Source organism: Pelodiscus sinensis, chromosome 30 (genome assembly GCF_049634645.1).
Source record: "Pelodiscus sinensis isolate JC-2024 chromosome 30, ASM4963464v1, whole genome shotgun sequence".
Taxonomy (NCBI): Eukaryota; Metazoa; Chordata; order Testudines; family Trionychidae; genus Pelodiscus; species Pelodiscus sinensis.
This window is the reverse complement of record NC_134740.1, coordinates 6,584,595-6,599,061: the sequence shown is the minus strand read 5'-3', so window position 1 is coordinate 6,599,061 and position 14,467 is coordinate 6,584,595. Positions and strand designations below refer to the sequence as shown.

The following is a 14,467-nucleotide window of genomic DNA, read 5'->3' as shown; positions in this document are numbered from 1 at the left end:
CTACACTGGTGAGTCTGCACCAAGGGGACCAGCGGGGAGATGGCCTACGCCTGACTCTTGAAGGCAGTGCTGGTGGGGCTGTGCAGAGAGAGGGGCTTGCCTGTGCGGAAAGCAACCAAGGCCCAGCTGATTACCCAGCTGGAAGATAATGACCAGCCACAGGGCCAGGATCTTGTCCCCAGGGGAAGCAGCCAGACCCCCCCTGAGAGTGTGTCAGGCTCAGAGAGGGGGAGGAGCGCTGGAACCCACCGGAGAGATGAGACAGCTTCCCCCAGGAGGCCTGCAAGCTGCAGCCCATCTAGGGCAGGGGCCAGCCAAGCAGAGCTGCGGCGGCTGGAGATCCAGCTGCGGATCAAGGAATTGGAAGTAGAGGACCGAGAGAGGCACCGCCAGGACCGAGAAAGGGATCGCCAAGATCGAGAGAGGCAGCGGCAGCATGAGCTGGCCATGGCAGAGCGGAGAACCGGCGGGGCACTGGCTGCGCCACGTGTGGATGGGCCCCAGGGTCCCAGGACTGCCAGGCGCTTGGAGAGGCTTGTGGTGGCCCAACTGAAGGACATGGGCGACATAGACGGGTTCCTCAGCTCCTTTGAGAGGGCCTGTGGACTGCAACGAGTTCCCCCAGCTGACTGGCTGCAGGAGCTCGTCCCCGCACTGAGCCAGGAGGCGACCGGAGTGCTCAGTCAGCTGGAGGACCTACAGCCAGGGGATTACAACCGAGTCAAGGAGGCCCTGCTGCACAAGTTCGGGCTGACCCCCGAGATGTACAGGAAGAAGTTCCGGGGGGTACAGAAAGGGCCACGGGAGACCTATGTGGATCTGGTCTCCCGCCTGGCGCAATACTGCCGCAAGTGGGTGTCTGGAGTCGGAGCCCAGACTGCAGAGGAGCTGCTCAAGCTGGTCATGATGGAGCAGTTCTATGAAGCGTGCCCACCCAAACTGAGGCTGTGGCTCAAGGACCGGAGACCAGAGACCCCCCAGGAGGCCGGGAGACCTGCGGATGAGTTCACGGAGAGCCGGTCCGGGTGTGAACCGGAGTCCCGGAGAGAAGGGGAATCGCGCAGAGACCGGATCTCGGCTGAGCGACGGAGGGAGTCAACTACGGGGCGAGACGAAGGAACAGGTCTTCTGCACCCCAGAGAACCAGCCAGGGCCTGGACAGAGACAGCCCAAAGCCTAACTTGCCATCGCTGTGGGCAAAAAGGCCACAAGAGGGCTCAGTGCACCAGGTCCCAGGACTGGGGACTTTCCAGGGTTAACTGGCTGGGGCGGGAGGAAGGGCAGGCTGCCCCAGAGGCAGGGGCTGGCAGGCAAACATCAGCTCAGAGAGAGGGGAAGGATGCTCAGTGCACCTCCCCTGGGAGGTATGATTCTCAGGAGGCGGATTTCTCCATGTACCGGGTGGGGGCAGGGCGGCCCCTGTGGAGCGAGTGCCTCATACCCCTGGAGGTGGATGGTAGGAAGGTGACGGGCTTCTGGGACACGGGGGCGGAGGTGACTCTGGCCCGATCCGACATAGTGGCCCCAGAGCGGATACTACCCCACACGCAGCTGACCCTGAAGGGCATAGACGGGTCCCCGTTTAAGGTGCCTGTAGCCAGGGTGCATCTGAAATGGGGGGCCAAGGAGGGCCTCAAGGAAGTGGGTGTGCACCCGCACTTGCCCACCGAGGTGCTGATGGGGAATGACCTAGAGGAGTGGCCCCATGAATCCCAGCGGGCTCTAGTCACTACCCGGCGCCAGAGCCAGCGGGGGGCTGACAACCTGGGTCCAGGGATCGACTCCGGGCAGCGTTCTCAGGGTCCCATCCCAGAGGACACGGGGTCCAGCCAGGCTGGGACTCCAGACCTAGGCAAAGGTGGGGAACAGGTCCCGATCCCTGCCTCAGCAGCTGAATTCCAGGCTGAGGTGCAGGCAGACCCCTCCTTGCAGAGGCTGAGGGACCAGGCTGGCCTCCGTGCAGCTCGGCCCCGGGGGAGAGGTGGCCAGGAGAGATTCCTGCGGGGGCGTGGACTCCTGTTCCGTGAATGGCTTCCCCCCACGAATGCGAGGGCATGGGGGGTCCAGCGGCAGCTGGTCGTCCCCCGAAAGTATCGCCTCAAGCTGCTGTATTTGGCCCACGATGTCCCCGTTGGGGGCCACCGGGGGATCCGGAGCACCCGGCTGAGGCTGCTCCAGCACTTCTATTGGCCGGAAATCTTTACAGCCGTGCAGCGGTACTGCCGGTCCTGTGACTCCTGCCAGAGGGGCGGGAAGGCCCAAGACAGGAGGAAAGCGGCTTGGGGGTCTCTACCCCAGATAGAGGACCCTCTGGGCTTGCTGAGAGAGTTATGGGAGGGGAAGACCTCCCTGGATGGAGCTTCGGGGGTGGAAGCTGCCCTGGCTGTCCAGAGAAGGCTCACTGGGCTCATGGCCCCGACCCGAGAGACCCTGGCCAGAGATCAAGGCCAGCGGAAGGGTGGGTGTGACCCCCGAGGACAGGCCTGCGCCAGTCGCCCTGGAGCGGGGCGGCGAGTGGACAGAGGGAAGCCAGCTCATGTGGGGCCTTGCCACGGCCGGCCTGAGTCAAGGGGAGCACCCATGTCCCCGGGGCGGGTTCCCACGCAGAGGACCCGAACTTCCCTAGGTCACGAGCGGAGTGACCCTGCTCAGTTCGCTCTCGGAGGGGGGAGAACTGTGACGTAGTGGGGGTACTTGCTGGGCTGTGGTGACCCCTGCTGTCTGGAGCAAGACCCAGCAGGGAAAACCTCGCTAGGCAGAGGTAAGGCCAAACTTGTTGAATCAGTGGCCAGACACCCCCCATGGAGAGGAACAAAGGAAGGTGGAATGCTGCCCTGACTGCGGGGGCAGGGCTGCAAGGGAATTTAGTTAGTTACTGTGGGAGAGCATGGAGGAGAGCCTAGGAGAAGGGGCTGGAGTTTAGGGGCCCAGTCTCCCCCATCTCAAGGGGGCCTGAGGCATCCTAGCCCAGCTCTGCGACCAGACTACATCTGTGCTGTGCTGTATCCTGGAGAGGCAATAAACTTCCTCTAGTCCACCGGCTGGTGAAGTCTGTTTGTGCCATTTCGGGGTGCAGGAGACGGGGAAGTCTCCCAACTCACCGTCACAGAGGCACTCGCTCCGCAGGGGCCGTCCTGCCCCCACCCGGTACACGGAAAAATCCGCCTCCTGAGAATCAGACCTCCCAGGGGAGGTGCACTGAGCATCCTTCCCCTCTCTCTGAGCTGAGGTTTGCCTGCCAGCCCCTGCCTCTGGGGCAGCCTGCCCTTCCTCCCGCCCCAGCCAGTTAACCCTGGAAAGTCCCCGGTCCTGGGACCTGGTGCACTGAGCCCTCTTGTGGCCTTTTTGCCCACAGCGATGGCAAGTTAGGCTTTGGGCTGTCTCTGTCCAGGCCCTGGCTGGTTCTCTGGGGCGCAGACGACCTGTTCCTTGGTCTCGCCCCGTAGTTGACTCCCCCCGTCGCTCAGCCGAGATCCGGTCTCTGCGCGGTTCCCTTTCTCTCCGGGACTCCCGTTCACACCCGGACCGGCTCTCCGTGAACTCGTCCGCCAGTCTCCCAGCCTCCTGGGGATTCTCTGGTCTCCGGTCCTTGAGCCACAGCCTCAGTTTGGGTGGGCACACTTCATAGAACTGCTCCATCATGACCAGCTTGAGCAGCTCCTCTGCGGTCTGGGCTCCGACTCCAGACACCCACTTGCGGCAGTATTGCGCCAGGCGGGAGGCCAGGTCCACATAGGTCTCCCGTGGCCCTTTCTGTACCCCCCGGAACTTCTTCCTGTACATCTCGGGGGTCAGCCCGAACTTGTGCAGCAGGGCCTCCTTGACTCGGTTGTAATCCCCTGGCTGTAGGTCCTCCAGCTGACTGAGCACTCCGGCCGCCTCCTGGTTCAGTGTGGGGATGAGCTCCTGCAGCCAGTCAGCTGGGGGAACCCGTTGCAGTCCACAGGCCCTCTCAAAGGCACTGAGGAACCCGTCTATGTCGCCCACGTCCTTCAATTGGGCCACCGTGAGCCTCTCCAAGCGCCTGGCAGCCCCGGGACCCTGGGGCCCATCCACTCTTGGCGCAGCCGGGGCCCCGCAGGTTCTCCGCTCTGCCATGGCCAGCTAATGCTGCCGCTGCCTCTCTCGATCTTGGCGCTCCCTCTCTCGGTCCTGGCGGTCCTTCTCTCGGTCCTCTACTTCCAATTCCCTGATCCGCAGCTGGATCTCCAGCCGCCGCAGCTCCGCTGGGCTGGCCCCTGCCCTAGATGGGCTACGGCTTGCAGGCCTCCCGGGAGACGCTGTCTCATCTCTCCGGTGGGTTCCAGCGCTCCTCCCCCTCTCTGAGCCTGACACACTCTCAGGGGGGGTCTGGCTGCTTCCCCTGGGGACAAGATCCTGGCCCTGTGGCTGGTCATTCTCTTCCAGCTGGGTAATCAGCTGGGCCTTGGTTGCTTTCTGCACAGGCAAGCCCCTCTCTCTGCACAGCCCCACCAGCTCTGCCTTCAAGAGTCGGGCGTAGGCCATCTGCCCGCTGGGCCCCTCGGTGCAGACTCACCAGTCTAGTGCTGCAGCGCCCCACGATTCCCAGGAACCGCTTCGCTCTGTCTCCAGCACGCCTGGCTCCAGGGCTCTTGCTTCTACTGCGCCTTGTCGCTTGCCGCTGGAAGCTCCATCCACGGGGTGCAGTGCATCCCACTTCTGACACCAGTGTGACGGCGCGTTGGGGGTTCCCCGTCTCCTGCACCCCGAAATGGCACAAACAGACTTCACCAGCCGGTGGAATAGAGGAAGTTTATTGCCTCTTCAGGATACAGCACAGCACAGATGTAGTCTGGTCCCAGAGCTGGGCTAGGATGCCTCAGGCCCCCTTGAGATGGGGGAGACTGGGCCCCTAAACTCCTAGGCTCTCCTCCATGCTCTCCCACAGTAACAAACTAAATTCCCTTGCAGCCCTGCCCCCGCAGTCAGGGCAGCAGCATTCCACCTTCCTTTGTTCCTCTCCATGGGGGGTGTCTGGCCACTGGTTCAACCAGTTTGGCCTTACCTCTGCCTAGCGAGGTTTTCCCTGCTGGGTCTTGCTCCAGACAGCAGGGGTCACCACAGCCCAGCAAGTACCCCCACTACGTCACAACATGTAAAACCTCCGGCTACACCTTTACCAGCAATTGCATCCACTGGGTCCGGCAGACTCCCGGGAGAGGCCTGGAATGGGTGGGAATCATCTGTCCTAGCGATGGTAGCACTAGCTACGCCTCGGCCTTCCAGGGGCGAGTCACCATGACCAGGGACAACTCCATAACCACGGCCTGGATGCAGCTGGGCAGCCTGAGAGCCGATGACACCGCCACGTATTACTGCGCTCGGGACACAGTGACACAAAGCGTATATACAGCCCGTCACAAACCTCCAGTGAGAGAACCCAGGGCTCCTGTTAATCCCGCACTCACCCCGGACAGAGATTGCCTGTGTGAACCTGGGTAATTTCACGCCCTCTCAGTGACTTAGAATCAGAGACAACTAAAGGGGGTTAGAACCCTAAGTGCCTAATTCGCTTTCCAGGGTAAGACTCCAGCTGGAGGGGACCGGAGCCATCGCAGCCGCTGGAGAAGCTGGATGTGGCTGGAGCAAAGGGCAGGAAATGTGGGTCTTTCCCAGGACCGGACCCATCGCCAGAGCCCTGCCTCCGACGCTCACCCACAGCTCCAGCGGGGGAGGGGCCCTGGCTGCTGACGCCTTTTAACCAACCCCGTTGGGAGCGAGGGGCCCTGCCAGTCACAGGCTCCTGGAACGCGCCTGCGGGTGGAGAGCGAGTCAGAGACAAAGGGCGCTACTCGGGGAGGACTTTGAAGGGAGGGCAGAGCGGGGAGGAGCGGTGCTGAACGGAACAGCCGGGCATTGGTCGCTGTGGGTTCCAGCCAGAAGCAGCCCTGAGAAAGGTCTCGCTGACTCTGGGTTTCCAGACTGCATACCCAGTGCTCCCTGTGGGGGAGAAGCCTCCAGAGCCCATGGACAGAGCTGCGGGGCTCGCTAGAAAGTGCAGCACAGTCCCGGGAGAGCCCCACAGCTCTTTGGTTCCCTATCTCCGGCCAGGTTAGAGGGCAGGTGCACAAGCCATTGGAATCAGTCCCCCGTATCCAGTAAAATCTCCTGTAGAGAAAGTGCCCCGTCTTTATAGGCAGGTGGCGCTGTTGCTACAAAGGCACGGAGTAGCCCAGAGAAGAACCCCCTGCCCGCACATAGATAGATGCTCTCCCAAAAGGGCTTTCAGAGCCAGGCCATTGGCTCCCATATCACGTGGCAAGTGCCAGTCTCTCAATTCCGGTGTGAGGAAACACAGTCACTGCAGGGTTCATTCCTTCCAGGGGTCCAAAAGTGTCAGGATCGTCCCTGTGCCCGGCGCTGCTGGTTGTTACCAGCTGAAGAAACACAGTCACTGCAGGGTTAATTCCCCCTGGACTGCGGGGAAAGTGTCAGGAACATCCGAGTGCCCTGAGCCCGGCGCTGCACAGACACCCAGGCCGGGATAGTCTGACTCCTGCAGCTGGAGTCCCAGGGCGAGTTAAGCCCATCACTGTCTGGAGCAGGGCGGGGCTCTTATAAACAGCTGAGTGTGCAAATGGGGTAGGCAGCGTCCTGTTTAAATCTGTCCCGGCCTCTGCCCAGGCTGCAGAGACAATCCGCAACCCACCTCAATAAGTGACCAGCCAGTCCTTTGAGAACCTTCCCCGCCAGCACCAGGAATCATGACATTTTTGCTCCATCTATGTGTCGCTGTAGTGGCTTGGGGAGGTATTATCTTCCTCTGTGTAACAGCAGAAGAATATTAAATTTCCTTGTGTGGATACCAATATAGATAACTTGTCTGTGTTCCCAGGGGCCCGGTGCCAGCAGCTGGTGGAGTCCGTAGGGGATGTGAAGAAGCCCGGAGACTCTCTGCGCCTCTCCTGCAAAGCCTCCGGCTTCCCCCTCAGCAGCTACAATATGGGCTGCGTTAGACAGGCTACCGGGAAGGGGCTGGAGTGGCTCGCCCTGATTCACGGCTCGAGCACATACTACAGCGACTCACTAAAAGGGCGATTCATCGTCTCCAGAGATGACCCCAACAGCCTCCTGCACCTGCAAATGGCCGGCCTGAAACCCGAAGACACCGCCCGCTATTTCTGTGCGAGACGCACAGCGAGGGGGATTCCAACCCGCTGATACAAAAATCCAAGGGGCAGAATCGTTCCCCCCTTTTGCCGCGCGGGGGCAGCACTTCCCAAGGGAATCCCGCGCCAGGCCCAGCAACTGGATCTATACCCACAAGTGTGTAAACAGAATCTCCCTCATCAGGCTTTAACTCTTAAACAGGGTGTGATGGCGCGTTGGGGTCCCCCGTCTCCTGCACCCCCAAATGGCACGAGCAGACTCCCCCAGCCAGTAGAATGGAGGTAGTTTATTGCTTCTCCAGGATACAGCACAGCACAGATGTAATCTGGTTACAGGAACTGGGGCTAAGAAGCCTCAGTGCCCCCCTTGAGAAGGGGGAGTCCCAGCCCCATCCCCAGCTCCTTCTCCCCTGCTTTCCAGACAGGAACTAACCACCTCTCCTCCAGCCCTGCCCCCAGCCAGGGCAGCATTCCACCTCCCTTTTTTTCTCCCCATGGGGGGTTGGCTGGTTCAACCAGTATGGAGTCACCTTTGCATAATAAGGTTTTCCCTGCTGGGTCTTGCTCCAGACAGCAGAAGTCACCACAGCCCAGCAAGTACCCCCACTACGTCACAACGTCTTAGCTCCACAATCGCACAAACCCATCGCCGGGCACCGCAGCACCTCGCAGGCTGATTTAGCCTCAGAGCCACGGACCTCTGCACTATAGAGCAGTTTCTTTCTCTCTTTGGCAGGGGGGCAGACTGCAGCCACCTCTCGGGCCATCGCCTCGCTGCTGGGTCTGTCTGGCAGCGATGCCCGGGGGGCTGGGAGGCTGGAGCCACAGACCAGAGCTGTCCTTTCAAAAGAATCCTCTGAGCCTGAATTGGCTCTGGGACATGCAGACGGGTGTAACCTTACTTCTCACCAGGCACCGCTCCCTGCCTCCCTTTATAGCCGCTGGGGGAACCCGCATGCAAATCCCTGTCTTGGGCTGCCGGGTTAAATACCAGCCCCTGGTTCTAGGAGCCTCAGTCTTTGCCCAGACACAGACCTCCTCGGCCCTGCCCGCTCGGGAGTTGCCCTCAGTGCCTGGGAACGAGAATGGAAGCTCTGCTGCTTTTCCTTGCCCTGCTCGCCGCCCCCCGCTGTGAGTGTCCGTGGGGCCAGAGGGGAAATTAGCGTTCAGCAAAGAGAAGTTCAGTGGCTAAATCATCCCTCGCTTTCTTTCCCTTTCCCCAGGTGTCCTCTCCCAGGTGCAGCTGGTCCAGTCTGGCCCGGGGGCGGTGAAGCCCGGAGAGACCCTCACCCTGAGCTGCGCTGTCTCCGGGTTCTCCATCTCTACTCAGCTTTACACCTGGAACTGGTTCAGGCAGCCCCCCGGAAAGGGGCTGGAGTGGGCAGGGCGGGTGTATCCGTACGGAGGAGAGACAAGCTACGGCCAGTCTCTCCAGGGCCGAGTCACCATCTCTGCAGACACCGCCAGAAACCAGGTCTCGCTGCAGCTCCGCTCGCTGACAGCTGCAGACAGCGGCCCCTATTACTGCGCCAGAGAGACACACAGTGCCACAGAGCGCAGCGGATGCTTGGCACAAAAGGAGAAGCTGTTTTTATGCACAAATTGAGGTGGTGTGTTGATACCCCTGGACATACACTGAATGGGGCTAGAGAATAAATCCAAGTTTATTCGATACCGGCCATCAGGGTCCCGAACGCTCCAGCCGTGCGCGATCATGTCTGGTTGATGACCAGTGCTGGCTCTTTTTCCCCAGGGCAGTATTTAGACAATGAGAGCGAAGACTACAAAACACCAGTGGGAGTTGAACCCAGAATGTTTTGTTTATGAGACAGGCTCTTTAGCCAGCTAAACCGTGGCGCCCATCTTGGATGCTTCCTTTAAGTTCCACTTCACTGTCCAAGACAAAACATTCACGCTCCATAGCAGGGACAGAGATATTCCCCATTTCCCTCAGCACTTGCACACCTACTCTAAGAGAAATCCGAATTTACCCACCAAATGCTCTCAATGGGCCGCTTCTGAAGGTATTTGATGTCCCTCTAAGAGGCGTCCGCAGCTCAGATTGCGCCCTTCGCTCAGGGGCTGGAATCCCTTTCGCACGGAACTTAGGGGTTTGGGTCACAAATGCAGGGGGCCATTGCAAGGTTAGAGCAGACGATTCACTAGGCGAGACGGTGACGCTTTCTCCCCTCAACCAAAAATAAATAAACCTTTAAAATTCCGAACAAGCGTGAGGTTGAATGCAGGAGTTAAAGAAAAGGGGGGAGCGGAAACACCAGACGGGGCGGCTTTCGGAAGTGCGGGGCCCAATTCGAACAGTTCCGACGGGGCCCCGGCTGCCAGGATTTTTTGTTGAGAAAAATTTTTTTAAACCCCCACCGCAGACACAAAGAAGAGTCACAGCCGTTTTCTCTGGGCTCTGCACAGGTCCTGCAGGGGAAGGGAAGAACCCCTCCCCATAAGGGCCAATGAGACTAAATGTCTGAGCTAATAAACGAGTCTGTCCCGCGCTAACCAGATGCCGAGTGGCAGAGGGAGCGAGACGCAGGAGCCTGTCACACGCTATTGGCTCATTCGCAAGTCCCTGCGGTGAGTGTTCCGAGCACCCCCGCTCTCTGACTAGTTCCCATCGCTTCCCTACCACCCACTTCGCTTCCGGGACCAATCACTTCAGAGCCGTTTCCACTCGGCAGAGGCAACCTGTCAGGCAGAGCGAGGGTTTGACTCCAGGTTTTCCAAAGCGCCCGTGTGGCCCTAAGCCAGGCAGGGCACGTTCCTACCCGCACCCAGGGCTCAGTGCAGGGCCGGCACCCAAATCACCGGCTGATTTTAACCCTTTCGCGTTCCAGCGCCAGGCCCTGCGGGGATGCGCTTTGTCCCAGTGATCACAGCAGTGTTCTCCTGTGACCTGCCGCAGGGTGGGGCCGGGGCGCGTGAAACCAACGCGGTTCCCTTCCTGGCTGTAAGTCGGTGTGTAAACCCGCCAGGAGCTCAGGACTTTATACCCACGGGGCCTTCCAGTCCCGCCTCGGGCCGCTAGCATATCATGCAAATCCATGGCCAAGGCTTGTGCTTAAATCCAAAGCGCCCAGAGACACTTTCCAGGCCCCCCCCCCCCCCCCCGTCTGCAAATCTGGGCCTATTTCTTCTACTTCACTCCGTTTATCATGCTGTCCGGGCGGAGTTTTCTCCTCTTGCTAACAGCTCTCTCCAGTGCGTTCTTGTGCCGGTGAATTACACCCGTTTTCCGATCGGTTCTGTGTGCGCGACGGGTGCCTGACTGGCTTGTTCTATGTTCGCAGATGCCCGGTGCGATGGGGAGCTGATGGAGTCTGGGGGAGTGTGACGTAGTGGGGGTACTTGCTGGGATGTGGTGACCCCTGCTGTCTGGAGCAAGACCCAGCAGGGAAAGCCTCACTAGGCAGAGGTAATGCCGAACTTGTTGAACCAGTGGCCAGACACCCCCCATGGAGAGGAACAAAGGAAGGTGGAATGCTGCCCAGGCTGGGGGCAGGGCTGGAAGAGGGTTAGTTAGTTCCTGGCTGGAAGGCAGGGAATAAGGAGCTGGGGAGGGGGCTGGGACTCCCCTATCTCAAGGGGGGGCACTGAGGCCTCTTAGCCCCAGTTCCTGTAACCAGATTACATCTGTGCTGCGCTGTGCTGGAGGAGCAATAAACCACCCTCAATTCCGCTGGCTGGTGCAGTCTGTTTGTACCATTTCGGGGTGCAGCAGACGGGGAACCCCCAACGCGCCGTCACATGGAGGACTCAGAAAAGCAGGCGAGTCCCTCACACTGTCCTGCAAAGCCGCTGGATTCTCTTTCTCCAGCTACTCGATGAACTGGGTGCGCCAGGCTCCCGGGAACGGGCTGCAGTGGATGGCCCGGATCAGACACGATTCAGAAACAACCCACTACACAGATTCGGTCAAAGGGCGCTTCACCGTCTCCAGGGACAATCCCAAAAACCTGCTGTACCTGCAACTGACCGGCCTGAAGTTGGAGGACACCGCCCGCTATTACTGTGCTAGGGACACACAGTGACACAAAACGTGGTAGAGATTCTACAAGAACCCAGCCTGCACCCTCTGCCTTGAGCCGCCTGGGGGCAGCAGTGACCGTGCGGCAGAGGGAACGGGGTTGAGAACTGGCATCCGGGTGAATCAAAATTCTGCCCTGAGCTTTTAACCCCGCCGCACCTGCATGGCCTTGACAATGGCTGAGCAAACTGCAGTCAGCTACGGCTGGAGACCCGGCTCAGGGCTGGGATTTCCAAATCGGACTCCTGAGCTCCTGCCTGTGGCTCCCTCACACACAGATGTGGGCAGGGACCGAGCGCGGCGTTAGAAAAAGCCAGCCAGGCCCACAGCTCTCCCTGCCCCCTGCCACACTCTGTGCCCCTCGCTCCGCTGCTCCCGCCTCTCCTCACCCCCTGCCAATCTCCCCACAGATTAGGCTGATAAAACCCACAGGAAAGTGTATGAAAACACCCTAGTTACACCTCACTCTAGCAGCCAGGCTGAGCTTTGCCACCCGTTGCCATACATATGGGCACCGCAGTCCTTTTTGTTATTCCTCGGGAGCTTCCCAGCTCAGCAGCGGTTTGAATTCCGGAAGGATTGGAGCCTGGGGGAGCCGGACAGCCACCTGCCTGCGGCTCTCAGAAGGCGATCAGGCCGAGATCCACACAGGGAATTCAGCACCTCACCGCCTCCTCGTGCGGATACATCGGACACGCCCCGAGATGATCAAAGCCCGCCCCCTGTCGGTACCGAAATCCCCTCGGAGTCTCGCTGGTGGGAGCTGGGGTGTGAATGAACATCGATTGGAACCCTGCGCCCTGAGGTGGGGCGGATCAAGACGTGTCATGCGGATCAAGACGTGTCATGACCTTCTCCGTCAGCCCCTGGATAAAGGGCTTGGTGGAGGGGCTGCCATCGATTGAACTCCCATCCCACCCTCTCTAACCCTTCTGTGGATCAGTCTTGAGCCGCCCTTCGGCCCAGAGTTGACTCCCCCCACCCTGTCCGTGGCACCGAGCGAGATAAGGCCACCAGCCCTTCGATCGTCTTTTAAAAGCCCGATGCCACATTCATGTGCTAGGACATTCTGCAGCGGAACAGCAGAGAGAGAGAGAACGTGGCTGGGATATAACGTTACCCACAGCGCTAAAGGAAAGGGAGGACGGACAGACAGACCGATCGTACAGCCGCGGTCATTCAGTGGGTTTGAATTGTCCCATCATACGGGGGCAAACTGACCATTCTCAGGGACTCTCCCTCGTTGAATTGTTCCCTGGCACCCTCCTGCCCTTATATAGCCCAGCGCGATGCTGCGTCACACCCCGCCTGGGTCGCCCCGTTCTCTTGGCTCCGCCCCCGGCCTATGCAAATTAGCTCCTGGGGCCTGTTCTTAGCTCGGCCGCGGGCCGCTCCCACCGCTCAGAGCCAGCGCTGGGCTGCAGCTTCTCATCCTGCCTGGAGAACGAGCCGCCAGCCGCAGCCATGACCCCCAGCCTGGCCAGCGCCCTCCTCCTACTGCTCCCCGCGGGTAAGAGCGGGGGCTGCGCTGCAGCTGGGCTCCGGGACCGGATGTCCCTTAAAAACTGCACCTGCAGGAATCACTGTCGTATTTCCCCTTTTTTTCCCTTCTCTCTGCAGGTGTCTGGTCCCAGATCAGCCTGGTGGAGTCCGGAGGGGGAGTCAAGAAGCCCGGAGAGACCCTCACCCTGACCTGCGCCGTGTCTGGAATCTCTCTCACTAGTTACGATATGTACTGGATGCGCCAGCCAGCGGGGAAGGGGCTGGAATGGGTGGGAGCCGTATGGACGGGTGGCGGGACGGCTTTAAACGATGCTCTCCAAAGCCGCTTCAGCATCACCAAAGACAACTCCAAAGGCCACGTGTTCCTGAAGCTGAGCAGCCTCCAGCCCGCAGACACCGCCGTGTATTATTGCACCAGATACGCACAGTGAGGCGAAACCTCTGGGAGCCAGCACAAAAACAGAGAACCAGGCTTCCTGTGCGAACCGCAGAGAGCAGCGCCTCAGGGCCCAGCGTCTCTCTGCTCCGCTGCTCGCTGCATCCCACAGCAAGTCTCAAGCACTTGTGAGCGACACCGCCAGTGTCCGCTACAGTCAGTCAGTGTCCGTTCCACAGGTGTTACTCGAACCTTCCTTGGAATCTGCTAAAGCTAGAAGCTGTGCAAGGCAACCCCCACCCAGTGGGCTGGTATTTGTACCCTCCCTACCAATCCCCTCGTTCTCCTCACACGGAACATGAGCTGTGATCCCCCGTACCTACGAGGCGCAGGTAAATACGGCGCTTAGAAGGGCCCCAAGGAGCTGACTCTGGCAGACCGAATCCGAGCCGCGGGCCTGTATTTTCCCACCTCTAATCTGCAGCAAATTACAAGCGATAGTAGGGTATTTACCTCACCCGCGTGTCAAACCCCAACCTGGTATTTACTTCTCATCGGACTCTGAGGCTCATTTAAAGAAGCTGTCAGTGCTATTACGCCCCGTTTCACATATGGGGAAACTGAGGTACAGGGAACGGAAAGGACTTGTCCGCAGTCACCAAGCGAAAAACCAGGATCCGCATCCGCGTCTCCTGAGTCCCAGCTTGCTGGGTTGTCCTCACAGACCTGCCCGCTTCTTACCCAACAATATCCGCGTGACCAGTCCGATGTTTCCTCTCTGACTAATGAATCCTCCGAATTTTCAGGTGGCAAATAAATAAAATATTTACTGCGGCTCGTGTGCATCCCCCTCACAGACACCTCAGGGTGAGGGATGTGGCCTCTTCCCAAGGCCGGGCTCGCGGTGACTGCGGGTCTGTGCAGCGCCGAGCACAACGGGGCTCCGGACTTGGGTTCGGTTTCTAGGCGACAGCTCGCTGGTGACTCGTGTGAGCCGCACGAGCCGCTCGCTGGGGACTATGAGGCCGGGGCCGCATCTCTGGGCACTAAAGAGCGAACGAACCGGCCCCTGCTTTGCATGCCGCGCGCGCTATGCAAATGAGGGGTTTGTTTCCTCTCCAGTACAGACTATTTCTGCCCTCTCGTCCCACGGCCCCTCCCAACGCCCAGCCCGTGTCGCTCCCTCCGGGTCTCGGTGCCTGTGTCTGTCCGGCTGCCCAGCGGGGAGATGAAATTCCTGCTCCCGTCTCTCCTGCTCTGTGCCCTGGCGGCAGGTAAGTGCCTCGGCGCGAGCTGTCTCTGCCCCGCGGAGCCCGCCGCGCCCCGCGCTCTGGCTGAGGTTTCTCCTGGCTCTTTGCAGGTGGCCGCTCCCAGGTGACACTGCGGCAGCCCGGAGCCGCCCAAGTGAAGCCTTCGCAG

General features: G+C 60.0%; 1 protein-coding gene across 1 annotated transcript in view; it reads right to left on the bottom strand.

The window, feature by feature from the left end:
• Nucleotides 1-1,095: 1,095 nt before the first annotated feature.
• LOC142821246 (uncharacterized) overlaps nt 1,096-14,467 on the bottom strand; it is a 161,449-nt gene continuing 148,077 nt past the window's right edge. The window contains exons 2-3 of the mRNA XM_075912089.1: nt 3,102-4,746; nt 1,096-1,154 (exon numbers count right to left, since the gene is read on the bottom strand). Of these exons, the coding sequence (XP_075768204.1) occupies nt 1,096-1,154; nt 3,102-4,098 (1,056 nt within the window). The 5' untranslated portion in view covers nt 4,099-4,746. The remainder of the gene's footprint in view (nt 1,155-3,101; nt 4,747-14,467) is intronic.